This window comes from Chiroxiphia lanceolata, chromosome 7, assembly GCF_009829145.1.
Source record: "Chiroxiphia lanceolata isolate bChiLan1 chromosome 7, bChiLan1.pri, whole genome shotgun sequence".
NCBI classification, from domain to species: Eukaryota; Metazoa; Chordata; class Aves; order Passeriformes; family Pipridae; genus Chiroxiphia; species Chiroxiphia lanceolata.
This window is the reverse complement of record NC_045643.1, coordinates 28855816-28879429: the sequence shown is the minus strand read 5'-3', so window position 1 is coordinate 28879429 and position 23614 is coordinate 28855816. Positions and strand designations below refer to the sequence as shown.

At 40.2% G+C, this 23614-nt stretch overlaps 1 protein-coding gene across 3 annotated transcripts in view; it reads left to right on the top strand.

The window, feature by feature from the left end:
• Window positions 1–23614, top strand: part of ADCY5 (adenylate cyclase 5) — a 206482-nt gene that overhangs the window by 144987 nt on the left and 37881 nt on the right. For all 3 annotated transcript variants that reach the window (XM_032693459.1, XM_032693460.1, XM_032693462.1), the window contains 5 exons: window positions 3704–3815; window positions 3992–4119; window positions 7679–7837; window positions 8015–8156; window positions 17428–17568. In XM_032693459.1, the coding sequence (XP_032549350.1) occupies window positions 3704–3815; window positions 3992–4119; window positions 7679–7837; window positions 8015–8156; window positions 17428–17568 (682 nt within the window). The remainder of the gene's footprint in view (window positions 1–3703; window positions 3816–3991; window positions 4120–7678; window positions 7838–8014; window positions 8157–17427; window positions 17569–23614) is intronic.

The following is a 23614-nucleotide window of genomic DNA, read 5'->3' as shown; positions in this document are numbered from 1 at the left end:
AGAGCTGTGTTTCCAGCCTGCCCTGTGCTGCCCATCAGACATGGACTGGTAGACTCAGCAGGAGCCAGCAGCTGTGGGATGTTCCAGTCCATGTATCTGCCTTTCCTGTTCCTCTGCCTGAGGCTTGGGTGAGAACAGGCAGGTATCGGCCTGGTCTGTAAGCAGAGGGGAGGATGGCAGGATCTGCCATCAGACTCCTTTTCATCTTTCTTCCCTGTCAGTGTCATGAGCCACTTAGGGCAACAGGCAGAAACTGAGCTTGCCTTCTACAGTGATGAAGTCTTGAGCCAGTCCTTGCTGGAAATAGGAACTGAAATAGGAGCTTAGGAAAGTATTCACCTCTACCCTATAACACAATTTGTGGTACTTTTCAACCAAAATAAAGCAGAAAGAATTTAAAAAAAACTTATAAAATTAATGATAACTCCTTTTCTTCTCTGTCTTTCCCAGAAATAAATCATTTTCTGTATTTTTTGAGGTCATACCCTGGTTACTGCTGGACAAAATCCAATCAGATGGTAAATCTGAAGACAGTGATGGAGTGGAAAATATATCAAGAGCTCTGAAGCCATTACAACATTTTAATTACATGCTAAACTGGTTTTTCCACAAAACAGTAACCTTCCAGATGAAGGGACTAGGACTCAGGACTGATAATAGTTGCTGATGTCCAGGCTGCAGATTATGTGGTCAATCCCTTCTAGTCAGCTTCAGCTAATAGTACTGCTAAACCACTGCCTGACTTATCTCATGATATTTTATAGCTATAATAATAATTTCATCTGACCTTTTGTTGACCACTGTCATTTACTGCACATTTTGGCACAAGGAAGGCCTGTTACTGGCATTGTGTTCCCACCAGCAAGGAAATCACATGCCCTCTGAAGACTGACAAATAGTTGGCTTGAGTTATGCCCTTCATCACAATCATCCATCACCATTGTCCTTTAATAAAATCTTTTCACTGCTAAGGGTAGTCTGACATGTAAGTGTGGAGTGAGAAACTAAGGGTAGTGGGGAAGCTGTGTGTTTAAATTTCAAGGCTTCTGATCTGGGTAAGATGCACTGACAGGATTGGGAGATGCTCCTGCAATCTCACTATGTGTGTTGTGTGTATAAGGAGATAGGTATAGCAGGCTTCTTTTGTAAATGAAAGTTCTGACTAAATACAGGACTAAGATCGTGTGCTATTCCCTGATGGCTACTGTAAGAGAAATGTACTTTTTTTCTAGTTGCTTCTGGATTGTTGGGTATTTTATAGAGAGCATGCTGAATTTAAGGCTTACGAGGGCTAATAATAAAAGAACAGAAGTGCCGTAGGACAGCACCACGTACATGAGGCCCCATTCCTCCCTTGTGGGTGGGTCATTAGCAGGATTGGGAGTGATAAACCTGGTTGTCGTCTCTGCTGCTGAAGCTGCAGTGCTGGCAGGAGTGTGGGGAGGGAACAGATTAGGCAGGAGGAGTAAAATGTGATTTAGTGGCTTTCAGAGCTCTTTACTGAGAGCAGAGGACAGAGGCTTCAAGCTGGGTTCCTGTTTGCAAGGACTGTTTTCTCTGACCATTGTGTCCTGTTCTTTCTCCAGTCTCCTGCCACAAATGTGTCTGTCTCTCCCCTCTCTGTCTTCAGTTCCCAGATCACTGCTCTGTCCTCTGCCATCTCCCACGCAGTCATTTTCATACCCTGATGAGGTTTTCCATTCCCTGCAGCCCTTGTATCCCAGACAGTGTTGTCTGGCAGCTCAGTGGTGGGGCTGTTTGGTCGCAGAGCAGGTCGCACACAGCTGTCCGTCTGTAACATGCTCAGGTGCTTCAAGAGGTTCATGTTACTTGGTTAGCTGACATAAATCTGTGTGTAGAATAGCTGCATAGGTCTCTGCTGATTGCTTCATTTGTGTGGTTGAAAATATTGCTGCAGTTTAACTCCTAGAAATGTCTGATCCATTTATCTATCATGATAGTAATGGGGAATGGAGGGAGCAACCTTCAGTCATTTATCCATGTTTATTAGGACACTATGCTAGCACTGGTTTTCTGAATCAAGCATGAGCAGAAGGCTCAGGGCATCCCTGCTTACTATTTTCGGATACACCCACTGCTATCTGAACGTCAGAGGAAGCAACTGATCTTTATTCCTCCTGTTCTAACACGTAGCTGTTACAACATGCACACCAGCAAAGAGTGTGAACGTGTCCAAAAGTGAGAAATTTGCAATTTGTCCCATGTTGGAAGAGGAACGTGCTTGCAACATTTTGTCACTACCACAAGAACTGGAGACATTTCCCATTTCAACATTACGTATTAGCACATAGTTAAGTTGCTTAGTGAGCAGTACAGACTTCTCTAAGATTTCAGCTGATTTCAAGTGTGTTTCTTTAGAAGGTTTATTTTTATTTGTAAATATGTGGAATCTTAATTTATTTTTGTGTATTTTCTCAAGTGTTTAAAAATGGCAAAGTATATTTTGATTCAGACATCCCTGCATTCCTGTCTTGGCTTTTTTCTTGTACATTTTAACATCAGTCTGACTAACAAAGAAATATTTAATGCAATATGTTTAGTTGATGATTTATTGAAGTTGAAATGTAGAAGGAAAATATGAAAAGCATGCCAGAATTGAAATGTGTTTCAGGATTTTTGCAAAAAATACTTGTGAAAATATTTTTGTTGGGTTTGCTTTCTGTCTGAAGACATTGCAGGGAATTCCAACTGAAAACATACCTCTGCAATTTGCCTAAAACATGTTGGAGTTTTATTTTACAAAGAAGAAACCATTCCAAAGTGCTTGTTGTTTAGACTTTTAATTTCTCTTCCAAGTACAGCTTGATGCAATAATTAACTTCAAAGAACAAATCAACCACTGGCTAAATATTCCAACATAAAAGTAGAGCTTATGAATTTTCTATTTAAAAAAATGTGTGTGCATACATACATTTTATCTTAAATCTGTATAGATGTACTCTGGTGCTTGTTTTACTGAATAGTTTTAAATTTGCCATAATAACTGTGTTTGATTGCAAGTCAATATTTTCCAAGTCGTAATTATCAATGAGACAGAATCTTTTTCCAGTTTAAAAAAACACAGAATCCTTACAATACAACATTAAAATTGATTAACTGAAATCAAAGAGTCATTAATAGTACTTGTGATTCAAATAATTGTGCTTTCAAAACAGTCCATGCTGCTTTTGTAGGGCTTTCCCAGTTATTCACTAGAGGGACTTTATTTTGTGGCTGCACTTGGACAGCAGGAGCAGCAGGCAGAAGGGTTAAGACACAGGCGATGTTATTGAGCTGAGAGGTTGAGGGATATGAGTATAATGGCTAAGTGTGGATTTTATAGCTGGGCTAATCTGTTCATTGGGTAGGACTGCCTTGTTGTTATTGATGTCTGACAGCATTATCATGCCACCACCAGCTCCCAACATACTGTAAATTTTCTGGACGGGGGGTGGAGTTGGGGGGGATGACAGGACTTTCTAATCTCTGGAGGGGATGAAGCCACATCCCTCAGGGCTTTATGTATGATAGAAGCTGTGGCATAACGTGACATTAGGGTTGCTCATCTCCTTGTTGCTATAGAACTGGGGCACTCCTACATTCTTCCTCATCCCTGGACTTCTACCTCAGAACTTACACAAAATATCAGCAACAAATTTTGTGACACTTTCTCTTTTTTTTTCTTGTTCTCTTTTTTCCCAAGCATCCTCTTTGCAGACATAGAGGGTTTCACAAGCCTGGCCTCCCAGTGCACTGCTCAGGAGCTGGTCATGACGCTGAACGAGCTCTTTGCCAGATTTGATAAGCTAGCAGCCGTAAGTTTTCCATTATAATTTTGTTTTCTCTTGTTTTTATTCTCCTATTGCAAGAATGACATACTGTGCTCGTTCACTGGATTTCTTAAATATTCACTGCCCTAAAAGGCAAGCTATTGCAAGCATGAATATAAGCTGAATACTTCTTTCTCCTTTATTATTCTTATTTTTTTTAGGAGAACCACTGTTTACGGATCAAGATCCTGGGTGATTGCTATTACTGTGTGTCTGGATTGCCAGAAGCAAGAGCTGACCATGCCCACTGCTGTGTTGAGATGGGAATGGATATGATAGAGGCCATATCGTAAGTGCCATGTTCGCCACAGAGAATTTCGAAACAAATAGCAAGTAGATTCTCTTTCCTGTTAGGTCTTCTTTACATTAGAAGCAAGGTAGCCAAGCCAGAGAACTCAGGCCAGCAAAAAGGGAGATCACCTAGAGCAAAAAAACAGAATACAGTAAAGGTTTGACAGCAGAAAGGCAGACACTTGTGCCCATCACACCCACATGGATACCAGAGCTCAACCTCCTGATGAGAAAGGCAAAGGTTAATATAATTACTGGAAGTCTCATTCACAAAGGAGGATTACAGTGAATTACAGAATTGTGAATTCAGAAGATTAATAATAACTTTATTAAATTTCAGTCACTATTCATTCAGCTTTTTACTCACCTTAAAATTGCTCTACTAAGGCCTCTCTTGTCTAGTTTAACTAATCCTCCTCCATGTGACCCTATGCCAAAAATGTCAGATTCAAGACTTTCTTACTTCAGTTAAATTAATTATTGAAATAAAGTTGGTCTGGCACAGACTGGGACAGATCCGTGATCTTTTTCCTTTATTTCCATTTATTTCCTCATCTTTATTTTTTTTTCGTTTAAAACTTCTTCTGAAACTTCGCCTGGTCCTGAGATCATACTAACCACTTGTTTGTCCAGACTATTCCTATCTTTAGAGAGTAGCAAATATGAGACCCATATCTAGTTTTATTACTTGGAGGATTACAGACAATGTTGAATGTTTTTTGCATAGGACATGCGCTTTCACAGGCCAATTCTTTCAGAATTCAGACAGGGAAGATTTATTTGTTCATCTTGAGTTACAAGTTTAGGCAGAAAGTTCAGTCAGTTTTGGATGGTAAATGAGCTGACCTTGATATCTGCACCACCCCTGCTGCACAGATTCCGCTGTTTTTTTCCTTTCTCTTCTTTTTTTTTGATTTCGTGAAAGCATCTTCTGAAGTATTAGTGGTACCAAGAGGGAAGTAGAAGATCTCTGTGTGGTTCTCCTCTCATTCCATACAGTAAATTGATGGAGTTTCCACTTCAGCTTGATAAAACATAGAGCTACCTGTTTGCTCAGCTTGGGACAGCACATCCTTACCATTGGAATTTCTGCAAGGATGTGAATACACCCTCACACGTCTCAGCTTAATTTTCATAGCACAGCTACATAGGTTGAAAAGCAGTGTTTTCACCCAGGAGTTCCCATTCAAAGCACAGTAAGCAACTGCATTCCCTTGGTTTGTATACAGTGTAAACTGTTAGGACTTCCTGGCTTTCCTTTCCTGGTTTTAAACTCCATTCCTTTGCACTAGTCTTCTTTTGGGGTTTGTATGCAGCATGCAAAATAAAAGGAATTGCAAATAACTGGTTTTCAGTAGCCCTTGAAAGAATACTGTTTCTTCCACGTGAAGTACAATTCAGTGGCAGGTGACAAAGGGTCTTGTCAAGCACAAGAAGCAGCAATTTTAAGCCACCAGCCCTACAAAGAGAATACTGTGTCTATTGCCCAGAAAAGTCTCATCTTCTGCAGTAGTTGGCCTGATGAAATCCAGACATCTTCATGCATTTCTGTATAATCCCCCACAAGGCTGAGTAACACTAGGAAGTCTAGACTTCATTGATTAACTGCAACCCACCTTACCTTGGAGTAAACAGGGAGCTGAAGTGCACTCAATGTTTATTTACAAATAGCTCTTCAGCAGCCTTTAAAACTTGTCTTCCCCTTGATGTATAATGAATGCATTTAACAATCTGATCTCTTAATAGGTCTGGAAGGTGACTCTGTTCTCACTACCTCTGTTTCCCCACCCCTATTCCGCCTCCCCTAAGGATCAATATAAGAGGTTTCACAATTAAGGTAATCAGTAGCTACTGAACATTTGATTGCAGGCTTCACCAACACTGGACCCTGCCTGTAGGCTGATTTCATCTGTGCACAATAACAGCAGGAAGTGCTACCCCAAATAGGAAAGAATTCAAGAAAATTGTTTTCACTGTACTGCTGGTATAACTTTACTAAAAAAAGGGAAGGTAACAAAGGATATTTCTCTTGTCTATACAGAATAACAAAGTTATTTGTTTTCTGCAAAGTTTAGACAAAGTCCCCTTCTTATCAACGACTCTATGGAGAGAAGTTCCCTGGTCTTGTGTCAGTAACATGGCTTGGCAGAGGGTGCAGTAGGGGTTGTGGAGTGGGAACTGTTGTCCCTGCAAGGGTTATGGCTGCAACTGCATTTTAATTACCTCAGTTCCTGTTCCTTTCCCAAGTGTTGTGGTTGGAGCTCTTTCAGTTCGTAAGCCTGTGACACCTTACCCATATCAGCTTCCTTTATCTGGTCGAGAATCTCCGATGCTTGTTAATAAAAATAAGGAATATTGCTTCCATGAGTAGGTAGTGAAATGTAAGATAGGGATCATAAGGAAAAAGGAGCTCTGCGAGGATGGGAGCTGTTTCAACAAGAAGTCATCTTGGACAGTGTTTTAAGGGGCATATTGCACTGTGAGGAGTGAACTAGAGTCCAGAATTGGTCTATCTTTAATCATGTAGTTTCATTAATAACTAAATATTGGAACTGTGTTGATGTTCGGGAGTTGGGAGGACTTACCTGTCCAGATGATGTTATCTAGAAAAGACTAGATGAACCTGAAAACCAAAGAGATTGAAATCTGATAGGTATAAAGTACAACTTCATGCTGCAAGGAACTAACTACTGAAAGGAAAGGACTGTGCTATGTGATGTAGGTGAATTTGCCTGTGAAACATGGACATTCTGGGAATGATGTGATCACCAGTAACGAGAAGCAGAGTTGTTCTGGTGGCCTCTTCAAGACTGTCTCCTACCCACACTCCTAAATATATTTTCCATGTGAACAGCTCTTGAAGTTAACTTTTGTCCTAAAACGGCAAAACCCACGAAGTATTCCAGTGGTCATTTGGGAGTAAGCAGAGCATCCAAAACCTCATTAAAATCAGAGCTTGAGTATTTGTAGCTGCCTGTTTGGAGTGACTGCAATAGATGTGGTTCTCTGGTTTTGCTACTCTGACTGCAGCTGTAAGGCCTGTTCAAGCTTTCTAACTTCAGTGCGGCATTTCACACACATATCATATTTCGTCAGTGGAAGAGTTGACACTTGGTGCTGTGAAGACAAATTAAGATCTCTGAAATCATTTCCCTTTTCTCTTTGCAACATGCTATTACTCTTAATGAGGCTGAGTGCTGGCAGGTTATGTCCAGCTTTGGTATGGAAATCAGAGACCAGCACTTTATTCCTTTTAGTGCCCCAAAGGTAATTTTTTTATGAGTTGTCAACTTGATCCTGAGTTCAGTGAACATGGATTTACTCAAGAACTCCCCGTTCTAATTAGTACTCTCCTTGGCCAGCCTGGCCGTCCAGGAGCAGTACAGCTCATCCAGTTTTGTTCTGCTGTCCTGTTGATGTGGATGAGCAGCACCATGTGTATGTGTGAGTAATTTATGGATCATTATGGATTTTTGTGTTCTGGATACAAGTTTGTACCACTGACTACAACCATGCAGGTTTTTGTGATGTCCCTTTTTCCCTGTATCTTTTTTCAGGCTGGTCCGGGAGGTTACGGGCGTAAATGTCAACATGAGGGTTGGAATCCACAGTGGGAGAGTTCACTGCGGGGTCTTGGGCCTTCGGAAGTGGCAGTTCGATGTGTGGTCCAACGATGTCACGTTAGCCAACCACATGGAAGCAGGGGGCAAAGCTGGGTAAGTTGCTTCGTCAAAACTGTTGTGTTTATCCATGAAACTTCCATACTAAATCTGTAAGAATAGTGGCATGGCTAAATAAATTGGACTTTACTGCTTGTTTGTTCCAGCACATGGAACTTTTCCCTGACAGGACCTGGCTTTTTAGGTGATAACTTTTGTTTTGTGTCATTGAAGGCGCATCCACATCACAAAAGCAACCCTGAACTATCTCAATGGAGACTACGAGGTGGAGCTGGGCTTTGGAGGGGAACGCAACGCTTATCTCAAAGAGCACAGCATCGAGACCTTCTTGATTGTGCGGTGCAGCCAAAAACGGGTAAGACCAAATAAACTAAGGCAGGCTTAGGTACTTTTAATAACTTCATGGTCTCTGACACACCAAAGTAGAGTGAACACCAGCCTTTATAGATGAGTCAGTTGACCTGCAGTGACAAAAGTTCCTGTTTCTCTCTCCTCTTCCTGAATTCTTTTGTGCATAGCAGGGAGTACCCACCATCTACATAAGGTTTCTGCATCAAGTGCTTTCTAGTTCTCTCAAAGAAACTGTCCTGAGTTGTTTTCAAAATCACGTTGAAGAATGTTGTTAATATAGATATGTATTTTGTACAAGTACTTAAAGCAATTTATTAAACCCACAAAGATCTCTTCTCTGCCAGAATACAGAGGTGATTTTGTCCACCTGCTCACCAGATAGCCATGAACATAAAGATTAGAGCAATTCCTATCATTGCTTTTCAACCTCTGTTTCTGAAGATGGGAAAAACTGACCCACTGTATTGACTGATGATCACTGTGACAATAGGATGAGATCATACCTACTGCTATGACACGGGTCAGGCTGCACAAAATAAGGCTACGAGGGCACTACTGACTTGAACTTGAATCAAATCAAACTCAAGTGGACTTCAGCCAATATATCTTCTTTTTGTGACACTGCCAAGAGCAGATGTTATCAGTAGTTTGTATTCTTTTTTAAAATGGTAGACTGTAGTACTAGAAAAGGACCTTTTTGATCATCTAGTTGAGCCTAACCACTAGTATTTCTCTAAGCAATTTCTGCACTATAGACACTGCTTTGCTATTTACAGCATGGGCAAGCATATAAAGATTAGCCTGAATTGAAAATAATTTCAAATTTTTCTGAATCTAAACCAATGAAACCTTCCCACAGCTGTAAATACGACTGCCATGAGATTAAATGAATTAATGTTTGTGACATATTCCAATAGCATGGAACCTATACAGAAATACTTTGCTACCATTGCCTCGTTTCCTGAGAGAATGGAAGCCTCAAATCTCCTTAATGAATATTGTGTAAAAAATCTCCAAGAAAATCCCTTATCATCTGCTGAAGGGAGAAGCTGATGTTTTGGTTTCTATCTGCTCCTAAGATAAATCTCATTAACAATTGTCAATCTTTGAAAGAGGATTAGAAGTTGCAGTGCAAGATTATTGTTTCCTGAGCATTGCTGCCTGTCAGTGGGCCAGCTGATGTTTATACCTAAATCACTTCTTCCTTGCTGGGCAGATTTAAGAACATAAACCAAAATACCCTTATGATTAGGCCCCATCTCCTGTGGTGAAGAACCTGTATTGGCTTCTTAAGTCATACAGTCACCAAATTGTCTGCATGTTTTTGTGGAGAACTGGAGACTTCTCTGGCGAGAAGAGGCAAACATAAGATCTCAGGACTCTACTGGTTGCCAGTGTAGACAAAAAAATCAAAAACAGAGACTTCAGAGCACTTGGGACTTGACTTCATTTTTGAACACAGGGCTGTATTTTGAGTCGGAGACTGGATAGAGACTGAGAAGAGATGTGGATTCCATTCCAGACAGATTTGAGGAACTTTCATCTTTGTACCTTGATTTTCCCTGGTAAAATAAAACAGACCATTTTTTTCACTGCTTTATATGTATTTATTGCAGCTCTGTTACATACTGTAGCCCTTAGCTGGAGTCTCTAAGCACTACTGTAATGCTGCTGTAACTTGCTGCATCCCAGAGAAACCAAGAGCTGGGACATGTGCATGGCATGTGTAATTATTGGGCTAAACTGAAACATAAATAAGCTGCTGCCCAAGCCCATGGATATTAAGTGTTTAGAGTTTGAGAGGCTTCTGGTTTGCCCATAGTGCTGTTATGCTCCAATAGCTATTTTTTGTCTCTTTGTGAACAGTTTCATAAATCATAGAATGGCTTGGGTTGGAAGGGACCTTAAAGATCACCTTGTTCCAATCACCTTCCACTAGAACAGATTGCTCAAAGCCCCATCCAACCTGGCTTTCAACACTTTCAGGGATAGTGCATCCACAGCTTCTCTGGGCAAGGTGTTCCAGTGTTTAAAGTTTTCTCCCTGTTTAATTAATTTTAACATAATACAAAAATCAGAAGTGAGAAAAGATTTCTCCCACAGTCAGCTCAGTCAGTCTTGAATATTTTGCCTGATGCCAGGCAAAGTTGTAATAATTCGGTTTTTTCCTTTCATTTCTGCTTGTTTTTAATGACTTCCTGTGATGTATTTAGCCAGGTTTTCAATTCAGTCTGTTCTGGTAATGGCCATAAAATGTTCACCTAACTTAGTAATGGGTTCCTGTGAGTCGTGTCTGGGTTCCTGCTGTCCTCACACACAAGGCACGGGGTTGGCATTGGCCTGAGAGCAGAGGCATAGTTAACCCAAGTAACTGTTTGCCTGAGCTATTCCTCAGTTCACACAGGCAGACTTGAGTTATCTGAATACCTGGTCCCTCAGTCCCACAGCCGTCAAAACCCCACAATACCATGAGTTACGATAAATATATAAAATGTAATGGAATCTGTTCCATACCCTTTCTGCTTACTGATGCCATGGGGAGCCATAACTTTTTATTTTCTGTCTTTTTTGTTTGACTTTTTCATAGTGTTAATGCCATTTCTTGGGCACAGAGTAAATGGAAGGAACATTTATCTAATATATTTGTTCCAGGAACTCAAACTAGCTTCTTCTTTGAAAATACTTTTTTTCTTTTTCCTTTTTAAGAATGCTGTTAACTGGAATATATTCAGTTGAGTTTCAGGGGGAAAAGGCTAGATTCTGCTCACTCAGTATTTAATAACATCCCTAGAACTGAAAACGTAGTCATTGTTTTCTGTCTGGTACACAGAAGAGTTGCTTTATATTAAAAGAGAACAAACTGCAAAGTTCTAAAATCCAATCTGTTTAGGTTTCTTTCTCTTCATCTTTGCCTCTAAATCTGCCTTCACCGTTCTGTTTGTCCTGCCCTGTCATTCTGCTGCTTTTGTGGGTGAGCACTTGCCTGTGAAGAAGGTAATGCTCAGAAACCTCAGAGCAGTGCAGGAGTGACTAGTGTTACAGCCTTATGTCCCCCTAGATAGAAGTTTTCATGGTTTTTTTAAAAAAGCATAGATCCAAAGTTCCAAGTCTGTTTTCCTTGAATTTTGATAATTAAATTATAAAACAGTCTTAACTGTGTGAGATACGAAGGGCCATGCTTTTCATTGTATTGTGAACCTAAATATATATATTTAAAAGTATATCTATTTATGTATGTGAAGTAATTTTTGTCATAAAATTAGCAGGCTCCACCATAAAGGTCTATTGAATCTTTTGCTGTGTTTTTTTTGTTCCCATTAGTGCTAACAGTGAGCTGCTCTAAAACCTAGTTGCTCTGGTGCCTAGTTGCTCCGGTTGTCTGGTGTCTGCAGTCAGTCAGCAATTGTAATCCTTCTCTTCCTCTCAGCCTTTTCTCTTCTGAGACAGACTCTTCTAATGTCTTCGCACAACGAAGAGACAAGCACAAGCTCTCACATTTTCTTGGTCATCAAAAGGAACCTTTACCTTTTGCAAAGTTGCGTTATCTTGGTGTCTGTTATTTATTCTGTGATGAACTAATGTGATTTCTGATAATGCAGTTTCTGTCTGTGATCACCAAGAGAATGATCATGCACTTTGTATACTTGAATGTCCCAGATCCCATTTCTACTATGCTAGTCCTCAAATGTCAGGTACTGATACTCCTTTTCTTCTTATCTATCATATACCACCTCTGCTTCTCTCATTAGCCAAGTCTGTCATTGCTCACTTGCTGCCAGATGAAATAAGAAAAAAATCCAACAAAATCTGTCCCGAGAGTAATATTTGAGTAACTTCACTAGTAAGTTTTATCCAGACTAATACTTCCTCATTTAACACCATCTCTTGCCACTTCACTAGAAACCAGCTCTTTGCCCAACTTCATATTCCGCGTCTGTCTTGGCCATTAGTCTCCAGCACAGCACTTTGTCAAATGCTCCATGGAAAAAACAAAGCCAGTGAGAGCTACCATATTTTTTCTGTTTAGAAAAACTTGGATCCAAGGCTGTTAATCCAAGCCCAGCTGCTCTGCAAGTTCTGTGTCATGATCCCTGACTAAATAGTTATTAAAAATATCTGTTACCAGAATTGAAATTGCAGCTGGCAGTTTCCCACAGGTCTGGGATGGAGGTTGTCCATCTGACTTCAGCACATCACATTTAAGTTTTCCTTCCAGACATGGTTTAGTGGGATTTGGCAGTGCTATGTTTCCAGTTGGACTCAATGATCCCAAAGGTCTTTTGCAACCTAAATGATTCTATGATTCTAGGCTTTCCATTTATAACCCTATCCTTATGAGCTTCTTCTCTTTTGCCTCTACTGTGGCAGTGGTGATTGCATGGACAGAAATAATCTGTTCCTTCAGTTCCAGAGCAATTAAGAATTTCTAGTTTCTGTTCTCCTTGCATGATATAGGGCCACTTACATAAGGATGACTTCTGTCCTTATTTAGTAATTTTCACATTCCTGTGAAATATTCATATATGTTTCTAATGGACTTAATACCTTAGCATGGAAGAAATACAAGAATTCTCCAAGGAGATTTTTGCCTTTCCACCATTACTGGATTTGTGTCTTCATTCTTTATCAGAAAATATGTGTTTCCAGATAAACAGCAATTTATCAGCTAGAATTACTAAAGCTGTTGCCCACATCTCAGTGATTCCCAAACTTAACCCCTAGGCATTGCAGTGGACTACACAACATCACTAAGAACAATATCTTTACCCTTCTACAGAGCGGTTTTGTTTTATTCTACACTTTTTTTTAGTTTACCCTGCAGACTGTAGCGTTCCTAACACCCAGCTCTGGTCCTCTGACTTCACAACTTTTATATCTGCCATTCTGAATTTTGTTCAAAACATCTGTCCCAGTCGTTACTGCCATCCTGTCACATCCCTGCTGTTCTTACAGTACTCAACTTAATTATTGTTGTCTTATCCAGTAGTCCCAGTTCTTGTGCTGCCCAAGTTTCTGGCATTTGTGCAGGAACATGTCACTTGGTGGTTGCTGGTAACGTTTGCTCTTCTCTGAGATCAGGTGCTGCACTAATTTGCGGAACCATCACAGCTACTCTTCCCAGCACTTCTAATCACTGGTAAAAGCTCTACTCTGAGAAGGGTGGAAAAGCACGTTTGGAGGAGTGGAAACCAGAAACCTGAAGGTGAATAGGATTTCATCAGAATATTAGGTTTACAGCTACTTTTACTGTCCTCATCATGTCAGAAGTCTGGGGAAATGCTTTGCTTTGAACATAAGTAGAAACAAAATGTGCCTGTCAACAGATGAGCAATACTGCTGACCAAACACACTGTACTGAGAGCATGAAGTCTGTAAAGGGAAAAAATGTTTATTTTTTTCTAATGTCTTTCAATTGCATTAAACATGGGCGTTTCTTTAAACAATAGCAGGTACACAACAGTTTCAGAAAGGATTGTTGATGGTGACCTTAAAACAGCTCAACAAAACTTTGGCTGTAACTCCTAGAAAAACAATTCTCATTCTTTTCTAAATAACGTCCTGGAACTCCATCCAGCTGAAGAAACAAAATGGTCCTTTAAATGTTGAGCATGTGACTCTCCTAAAACACAATCAATCTAATGTGATGATTCCTCAATTTAACACATTTAATCAGAGCTCAGCAGGGTTCCACTCATGCGGATTTATGAAGGCAATGGTTTGGAGCATGTAACACTGCAAGAAATATCATTCATATGTCAAAAGGACTTCAACTTAAAGAATAATATGTAGCTGAATCTGATATGGCTGATCCATGCTCAGATTTCACTGCTTTGTTGCACTGATAGTGATCATCTGTTGGAAAATCCTACCACACATTAAAGAAGTAACAGGCATTCTTGATTCAATTGATATGTATAAGAAAACCCCAGCTCTTTCTGCAGTTTTGCTGTAACATTACTGTAACTCAGTGTGTGGGAACTGGTGGTGGGAATACAATAAAACCTCTGGGAATAAGATTTACAGTCTCTTTGTGAGTCCAGATTTGAAAAGTTCCCACAACAGCTTCCTGGAGCTTAGCCACCTAAAATCTGAAAAACTCATTGCTGTCGGAAAGTTTTGCACCTGCTCCTGTTGTTGGTAGTACCTGTAATGAGTAGGACTGAAAGGTATTGCCACTTCTCTTTCTGTATTCTTTTTTTCCAGTCTTGTTATGCCTCTGTGCAAGTTGTCCTCATGCTGTCACTTAGCCAGGAAGAAACAGAGAAGGCATCCTCATAAATTTCTACAGAGGAGCTGTGACCCTCCTAATTCTTCATTTTTAGAGTTTGTTATTATCATCACCCACTGAACAAGTGATTTTGCAGAAAATAAATTACCTCAACTTTTAAAAATATTAGGTTTTAATTTTTTTTTTTTAATAAGTGTTGATGTTAACAGCAAAGTCCTATTGTTCAGGACAATGTAGTAAGTAGCACATTATGTAGTGTGGGAAAGCAAAAAAGCACTATGCTTGTATATATGTGTTTTAATCTGATTGGAAACATTGCTGAAACATAGTACGCAATCCAGTGGAAACCTCCTACAAGGGGTGGGAGAAAATAACTGCCAGAGTTCATGTGTTTATGGTGCCTGACCTCATGGTTAGAAACAATCTCAGAAGTATTATTTACCCACTTGTCCTGTCCTTACCTCAACCCAGATGTGCCAATAAACATATATGAGATCTTTTATTTCCTTCAAATTCATCAAGTGATGCTTCAGGTATGAGGATTGCTCACTGGCAGAGTGGGGTAGTATGTCTTTGTGCATTTTGGCATTAAGGTTTTTCTCAAATTCTAACCAAATTTACTAACTCATGGGCTGAAGTCTGGCTGTATATAACTTTTATCATCTGTTGATGTAAAGGCATTTGTAAACTGACCAAAGGGCTTTGCTTTTATGGGTCCCCAGACCAGTTTCAACATCTGGGTTTTTTGATTCCTTTTGGTTGAAACCCTTCTCTAAGTTGGAATAAAATGGACTGACAGTGTTGCTTCTGTTGTTGAAAACAATATATATTTGCTTGGAGATAATGAAACTGTATTTCCTACTGGTTTTTTGGCATCTCATCGTAGAAGAAAGAAGCATAACTATGAAAAATATTGCATAACTGCAAAAAGACACAAGAAAGTGCTACAAATTATGGCAGAGACTATAAAGAGCAGTGACTTTTAAAAAACAAAACCTCAAACCAACTCAAATCTGGACATCAGCATTGCATCACATTAATGTATTTTTAGAAACATTTAAAAGCTGTCTGTCCTGGAGGTTATCCAGTGGCTCTGTCATGATTCCTCGTGTGAAAGTCAGTTGGTGCCAAGCAATGGAGTTTTCAGCTCTTGCAGATAAAACAGTGGTGGGTTTAATGCAGGGCAGAGATGAAGTGGGAGGCACTTGCTGTCCTGGGGGTGTGCAATGTGGGAGCACACGTGGTTCTCCCCCAGCAAACCTCCTGACGAGCTGACAGCTCCCTTGGGATTGCTCCCACAGTTTCCTTGTGAACCTACACTTGTCCTCCTGACTGTGTGGTAGAACATCTTTACTGGCAGCCTGGAGCTGCAGTGACACTGCTGCTGACTGTTCTGGGGCCAGCTGAGTGTCCAGCACAGGGCTCCTGTCCCAAGTGGCACCATGTCCCCAGGCTAGTGGCCATGAAGCTTCCAGCAGTACATTCCTGGGAACGTTTGGTGCCTGTGTGGTGAGGTGTGGTCTCATGGGAAGTGTTGTCATCATAGCTGCCTCTTCTTTGCAAGAAAAGAGAAGATGGTTTCCCATGCTTGTCAATCAGGCAGTTCTCCCCAGCACTGAATTTTAGCAAGCCTTTTTAAATTTCTTTTAAAAAATTCTAATTTAAGGCAGCATAGCACTCGACATTTAACTCCCTGGTTACCATGGAAATAACACCAGGTATTTTGCAAACTCCTGAGAGGTACAGGTTACAGTGAATAGTGGGGAATCAAAATAAGTAGGTAGGGAATGCAAACTCCAGGCAAGAAAAGATGCAGACCTACTTGTTTTGTCATATAACACTTGAACCAAAATCCTAGAGTTGAAAACAACTGATGCTTTCTTTTTAAATAACTTAATTGTCTGAATACCAGCAATTCTCTTGAAAAAGTTTAACCTCTCGAGTAATAAACAGCCAAGTTGTAGCTGTCCCTACCTTCTTAATTCTCAAGCTCTCCAGAGTTTGTCTCTTTTAAGCAAGGATTTAATAAGTGCCAACCCCTCTGCCTTCTGAGTCAGGCTGCAGTGCAGCCCTTGCTAGAGAAGGTGCATGGGTTTGATCTTGTGCAATAAACTCCCATCTTTCTGCAGAACACATTCCATGTGGAAACCTGCCTGTCTTTTTGACCAGGGAATATATTCAAAATAAGGAAATAATCTGCCTGTTCTTTAGGCTAGTTCTATGCTGTGCTTCTGTGCTCTTGTAACTGGTGTTGAACTTGAATGAAACCTGTCCAACAGATCCTGTGCAAACTTCACAGTAAGCTCGTTGCAACCAAGGTTCAAAACCAGCTCCAACAACAAAATCAAAGACTTTGTTCAAACTTTAGGCATGTTGGTGTCAATGATAAAATTTGAAGCAGCATTAGGATAGAGAAGACCATTTTGTCACAATCTGCAATTACATTACCCTTAACTTATACACAGTTAAGTTGTTTGCAAGTTTTACATGCTTTCCTTGGCATGTCTGGGAATATGCTCCTGCTAGTGTGGAAAATTATTTGCTTGTACCTATGGAGAAAGGTGCCCTTTGTTCCCATAGCTTCAAGGAACTTCAAGACTTCTGTTCTTCAACCAGATCACTCTGCGAGTTGTTTCTCTTCCAGACGTAACAGATTTTTTGTTTTTTGAGGGGTGTCTATGTAGTATTTTAGCTTGGAACTGCAGTTTTCTATCTGAAACTATTCAGTTTGATTCAGTTTACTAGGGAAAAAAAGTAGATATCTCCATTTTGGAATGCTCCCCGTGTTTACACGGGTTATGGTGGTTACTCAGAACAAGTAAAGGAATAAAATGGTGGGCCCCACTTAGGGGCAAATGTTCTAAAAATTGGGAAGAAAAAGAAATGGTGGACCGGAACTGCTTCTGATGAGCAGCTGCTTCATAGAAGTTCAAGGTGCAAAGCCGACTCTTGGAGTGAGAGATCAGAAGTCAGAGATGCTTGGAGAACGACTGCCATGTAAATGTTTCAAAATTTTTTCTGCATTCCTCTCTTGTTTGTATTTCAGAAAGATGAGAAAGCCACGATAGCCAAGATGAACCGTCAGCGTGCGAATTCCATCAGCCATAACCCACCACACTGGGGTGTTGACCGGCCCTTTTATAACCACCTCGGAGGTCACCAGGTCTCCAAAGAGATGAAGAGAATGGTAATGTCTTGCTTTATGGACATTAATTTATTTTCTTCCTAATACAGCATTATATATCCCTCCTTTGTCTGAAGGTTTTTACAGCCCTGAGGGTGTTTTCCAAACGGGGGTGTTAAATTCTACTTTGACTCCAGAAATAACAATAATTGGTACATATGGAGGTGAGTGATTGTGAGATGAGACACAAGGTTGTTTGAGAGGAGAAGGGAGGCTGAATGGCACAAAGAAGCCTCTTTTGTCTGGCTTGTCCCACATTCTGAAAACTCATCCAGGCTATGTGAGAGGACGTGATTGTCTGCAAAAATTGCTCAGTAGCTCAAGCATTCAAGCAGCATCTGACATACACTTCTATTAGCTCATTACAGCCCTCAGTACCTGCAAAGGTTTCTTGCTTGCATTATCACAGATGCTGTTCTCCATCTCTGAGCTACATGCCCATGTGTCCTCATGGGTCCCAGGAATCATGCTGCTGTGTTTAACTCTCAAGAATACATTCTCAAGTACATGGATTAATTGGCCTAAGGTAGCAGGCATCTTTATTTCTTGCTCATACCTTTCAGTCTTTCTAATTTAAAATGAAAAAGAGCTAGTTACCAATGCAATTGGACTGAGGGCACTTTTATGGCTTATTTTACATAAAGCTGTAGGTGATATCTTTGTTTCCTGCAATGAAGACTAAGAAGATATTTTCTATTATAATGGGTATTTTTAATAATAATACAGGTATTTAACACCTCTATGATTGCATGAATATCTGATTGCTCTATAACCTTATTTATATGGGTTTGACCCTTTATGCACAGTTGAAAGTGTGTATTTGTTGCCCACTTTGTTGTCCATAGTCGAAGTTCTGCTCCACGTCACCAAAGCCTTAAAGTATTCAAAGAACTCTTTAACATGAGATTCAATCTCATAGCTTAAAAATTTAAGTATGGCTATAAGCAAGTGCATAGGGTGTGTTCTAATGGGAAATGCTGGCACATTTATTAATAGTTGGTGCTAATATTATTCAATCATTATACTATTTTACACTGCTAAACCAAATTTCTTAATCTCCATAGTAATGTTTCTTTCATTTCTCAGATCTCCAAATGAGGGCTTCTGACAAGATCTTACAGATCAGTGGAACTGCGCGGTTTTTATGTGGGCTTTCAATAGGGTGTGTTCAATAGGCATGACATTATTAGAAGAGACTAATCACACTAGCACATAATTATAAGTTTCTTTGAATAGGTTTTAAGGGGTTTTTGCAGCCTCCTGTTCAGAAACAAGGTATATGCATGCCAAATGGTATTATGCTTCTTGGTGTTAATTACAGTTTGCCATGTCTAGCTCATTGTTCAGTTGGAAAAACATAATTATTTATTGAAATACCAAGCTGAGTCCTAAAAACTTCACTGCCCCTCATTTGTAGGAGGAAAGGCTTATCTTTTTTTTTCCTTATGTTGAACCTTTCCCTGTAATGGTGTTTACCTTTTTGAAAATTCAGCAGGTCAGAAAAGCTCTTCCAATCTGCTTCTGTACTGTCTCTTGTATTAAGCTCTTTTTTGAGAAGTTGATGTTGCATGCATAAGGCTTTCCTGAAAACCAATTTAAGCCTGATTCAGATGTATTATTTTCATATTCAGCTAGACGTTTTGTTGTTCTTGTGGACTATTTTTTAAAATCTGTTATTTACAGTATTTCCCACTGCTTTATGTTTGAGATGCATTAGTGAAAATGAAAACATGCTGCTCCCAGTGGCCTAGAGACCATTTTAATATCTACTAGATGGACATTTTATTGGTTAAATCACAGGAGCAATTTCTCCACCTCCTGTCTTAACTCACTCTGTGTTAACTTCTAATTTAAATATGCATTTCTTTGTACCACCCAACTTTGCACAGCACTTTGTAATCTCTAACACTGTGTTACATGGATGCTGTGTGTGCTTAATGCATGCAGAGTGAGCACTGGCTGCAAACTGCCTGCTTAGAAATACAAAATACAGAGAGACAGAAGGGGAGCAGAACTACAAAGGCTTTTATCGGTGCTCCTCTGGGATGACATGTCATTGATCTTGGTAAGCAGCACCAGCTTTCAAACCTCCTGAAAATGTGCTCTTTGTTCCACATTACCCACCTTTCCCCCATATCCCTTGCGTGCAATTATATGTAGTCTTTTTTCTTGGTAGCTATGAACATGTAAGGTTGGATTAGTCGAAGCAGTATGCCAAAGGCAGACAGTGCGATATTGCCTTTCTCTTTAAAATCTGGAGCTCTTTAGCCCTGTAATTTTAAAACATGTATTTATAAGGGTAATTGTGAGATAGTCCTCGGGCAGGAGCCAGGTAATGTTGCAGCAATGTGCAGTTACATTATATTGATATGTAGATATGAATACATTTGTGTTTAGGGAATAATATGGATGGTTATAAAGGGCACTGGTTTTTGTTACAAATGTAAAACATTTTGCATTATAAAGAAAACCACCTTTACAGAAAAAAAGAGAGACAGTTTTTTTGTGGCTCTACTTAACAATTCCCAAAAGAGAATACTAAAGTTCCCTGAATTGCATTTTTGGGAAGGAACTGTTATATTTAGTAGAAAATGGAATTATTTTGGCCATTTTTCTTTTCTGTGAATGCTGGCTCTGGTAGCTGTCTCTATTCTTAGGATATATTCGTGGTAGTCCTAGATGAGAGGGATTAGTATCAAAGGTAGCCATGTACTCTTTCTTTTCTCCTCCTCTTTTGTCACAGCTTTTCAATGTGCTGCCATGTCTGGGCACATCAGCAGTGCATCTGGTGGGGTTGGTGTGGGACAGCAGCCCGGACAGTGGCATGGGGAGGTCTTTGACCCCTGCTTTCTCTCCATGCTGTGGCTTGGAGCATAGCCTCCTCCGGGTCCAGCAGATTTTCCACAGTGCTTTTAGACTGTTTTTCCCTTGGGCATCCAAGAGTTTATTCAGGCACTTGCATACACATATGAATAACACAAAATATCTAACACATGTCCATGCATCAGTAATTTAAATTGTCCTCGAAAACTAGAGTTGCTTTCCTACTCCCACCCTGCCTAACTGGGGACTGAGTCAGCAGGGATTGCAACTTCATCAGTTTGTCTCATCCTGCCCAACAGCCCCTCCACCTCCCTCCTGCACCGGTCTGCTCTCCAGACCATCACAAGTGCTTCATTTTCCCTTCTCATTGCTTAGCAGTGGCCTTTCTTATCGTGCAGAGCCCTCAGGGAGGCAGCAGGCTGGAGACACTGATGCTGCCTGTTGCTGATCGTGACCCCCATTAGCTGGTGGAGACGTGGCCTGGAGAAAGCCACTCCTGGGAACTGGGCTGAGTTGGGCTGCCAGGGATCAGTGGCTGCCCCTAAAGGACAGGTAATTTTGCAGCAGAGGAAGATCAGATAGAAATGCCCTGGGAGGCCAAAGAGCCTTGCTCTGAGCTGTCAGCCTCTGCTGGAGCCCTGGCCCTGTGAGGTTGTTGGAGAGGGTGATGCTGCCAGCAGGGAGCAGGTCGAGGGCAGCCTTGCTCCCCCTGGGTGGGCAGAGGAGCCTGGACTGGATCAACAGAGCATGAACAGAGCCAGAGCACAGCAGAAGATCAGCAGAGCTACTTTCTATTTTTATTGGGTTTTACAGCTTGTTTTCTTGTTTCCTAAACAAAAGCAATCAGTCCAGGACCAGTGACTGTATCTCTCTGGAAATGCAGACTTTTGTGCTGCTCATTCCCCCAAGTCTCTGTACACAAAGCCTCGTCTTCCCCACTGTCTGTCTAGTCCTGTTTTTAATTGCAAAAAGGTCAAAAATAAATGGACTTGAAAGCATTTGAGAGTACAGATATATTTATAGCTATAACAATATTTATACACCACTGAGAAATACTTTGCTTTTCCCAGTATATATTTCAGAGTGCTTTTATAAATATTGATGGATTTTAGACTTCTGGAAATAATATTCATGTCTCAATTTTCATCAGCAAAACAAAGCTTCTATTAAAAAAAAACAGTTTGGGGATTGTAGTTGACTGTAAACTGAAAGAGGTTTGTTGTAAACAGCAATAAAAAGGCAAATGTTAATACCTCCCAAAATTACAAGGCTGTTCTAGGTGACAAATGATTTTCTTACATCTTTTACCCTGCTCAGCATTATTAGGTTTGTATCTGGAAAACCACATCCGGTTTGGGATTACATCATTTAGGAGGATGTGGATGAATTAGAGATAGCCTAGTGAGGAAAATTACAAATTAGTAGAGTTTCAATGTGTGACCTGTAAAGAAGTGTGGAAATATTGTGTTTGCTCAGTCTAGAAGGGAAAAGACTGATTAGAAACAAAAGTCTTCAAACACAGGAAGGTTTGTAAGGAGAAAAGTAATAATAAATCATTCTCCTTGACTGTAAAGGACTGGATTAAAAATAATGATCCTAATTCGCTGAAAGGAAGATCTAAGTTAAGAAAAAACTTAGATGCCAGAAACAGGCTGTATAAGAAGCTTGTGGAATCCCTGATTTTCCTGAAGAGATTTTAATTATTTTATTCAGGGCTTTTCAGTCTGGATGGTGTCACAAAATCCTTTGCAAATATAGAAACAATAACATTTAAAAGTCTGTATTAGGGGAATGTATATGGAATAAAGAATATAAGAATAATATGAGCTAGTTGTAAAGATTTTAGAAAGTTTCCAACCTAGGCTGCACAGAACTTCATGGCATCAATTTCCCCCTTTGTACAGGAGCCAACTGTATCTGCAGCATTTCTGACAGATATTTGTCTAGCCCTTGTTTGAAGACCTCCAAGGATGGAAATCCCACAGTCTTACTGGACATCCCTTTCAACAGCTTGATGACTTTTCTTGATGTTTTGCTTCACGTTCCCTCACTTCAGTTTTAAACCACAGTACTACATGAACTATTCACAATTTAATTTGCTCTCCTTTACAGTTAGTTACTTTCTCTGTATTTGAAGGCTATTACCATGTCTCTGCACAACTCTGATTCCCTCATCAAGTTTGTTCCCTACTCGGTGCTTTCCAGCACGGTGGTTGTTCTTGTTCCCCTCTGAGCACTTACCATTTCACTGGCAAGAGGGAGTGCCCACACTGAACCCAGCACTCATACTGAAGTTTTATTAGTGCTACCCAGAATATGTTGGTCCTTTTTGAGGTCTTACAATCAGACTTGACACAGCCTGATGCTGTCTGGGTTGCAAAAAAAAAAAAAAAAGGCATTAATCGTGCCATGATATCTACTCATCTGTGGAAAGTCCTGCTGTTGGATCTTGAGGCTGCCATACAGCTTTCATATTTGGTTTACACTGGCTAGTATGACAGACTATAGCTTGTTCCAGTGATGCATGCTCTGGGGAAGGTTTACTTCACAAACAGGTACCTCTGTGTTTTTATAATCAAATATGAGCAGAGTGGCTAATGGGATTATTGAGTCCAGCTGTAGATGCCTGGCAGACTTCCTTTTATTTTTTCAGCTGCTGGAAAGGTTTAGCATTAGGAAGTTTAGGAGCAGAAGGAGGAAACCCTGAAGATTGCAATACTGATTTCAGTCTGACCATGCTTCTGTCATGACTCTGAGTACAACTAATGAAGCATTTAATTTGAAATGAAATTGTGTATGGCATCGATGTTAGCTACAAAGTAAAAACTGAAATAACATCAAATAGAGATTATATGTGTGTAGGAAATATTACTGCATGCAGATGTTAAAAGATGTGAGACAAGGTTATAAAAATGGACCGTGGATATGGCTGGTGCAATAAAGAACAAGCTTTTCTTTCAGGTAGGTGCTGGGTGATTCCTTGTGGTGCTGCTCAGAGCTCTCTGCACAGCCTTCTATGTGATAGTTGGTTGCTTGGTGTTTACTTTCTAATGAAACAACACTGATCTACAAGCCTGGTCATTCAACCATAGACTATAATTCTTTGTCCTATTTCCCCTGTCCTAAATCAAACAATTCTTTGCATGTTGCATTGTAAATACAGCTCATTTCCTCCCTTTATGTCTCCAAGTTGCCCCTACAATACAACTTGTTACTTGGAAATCAA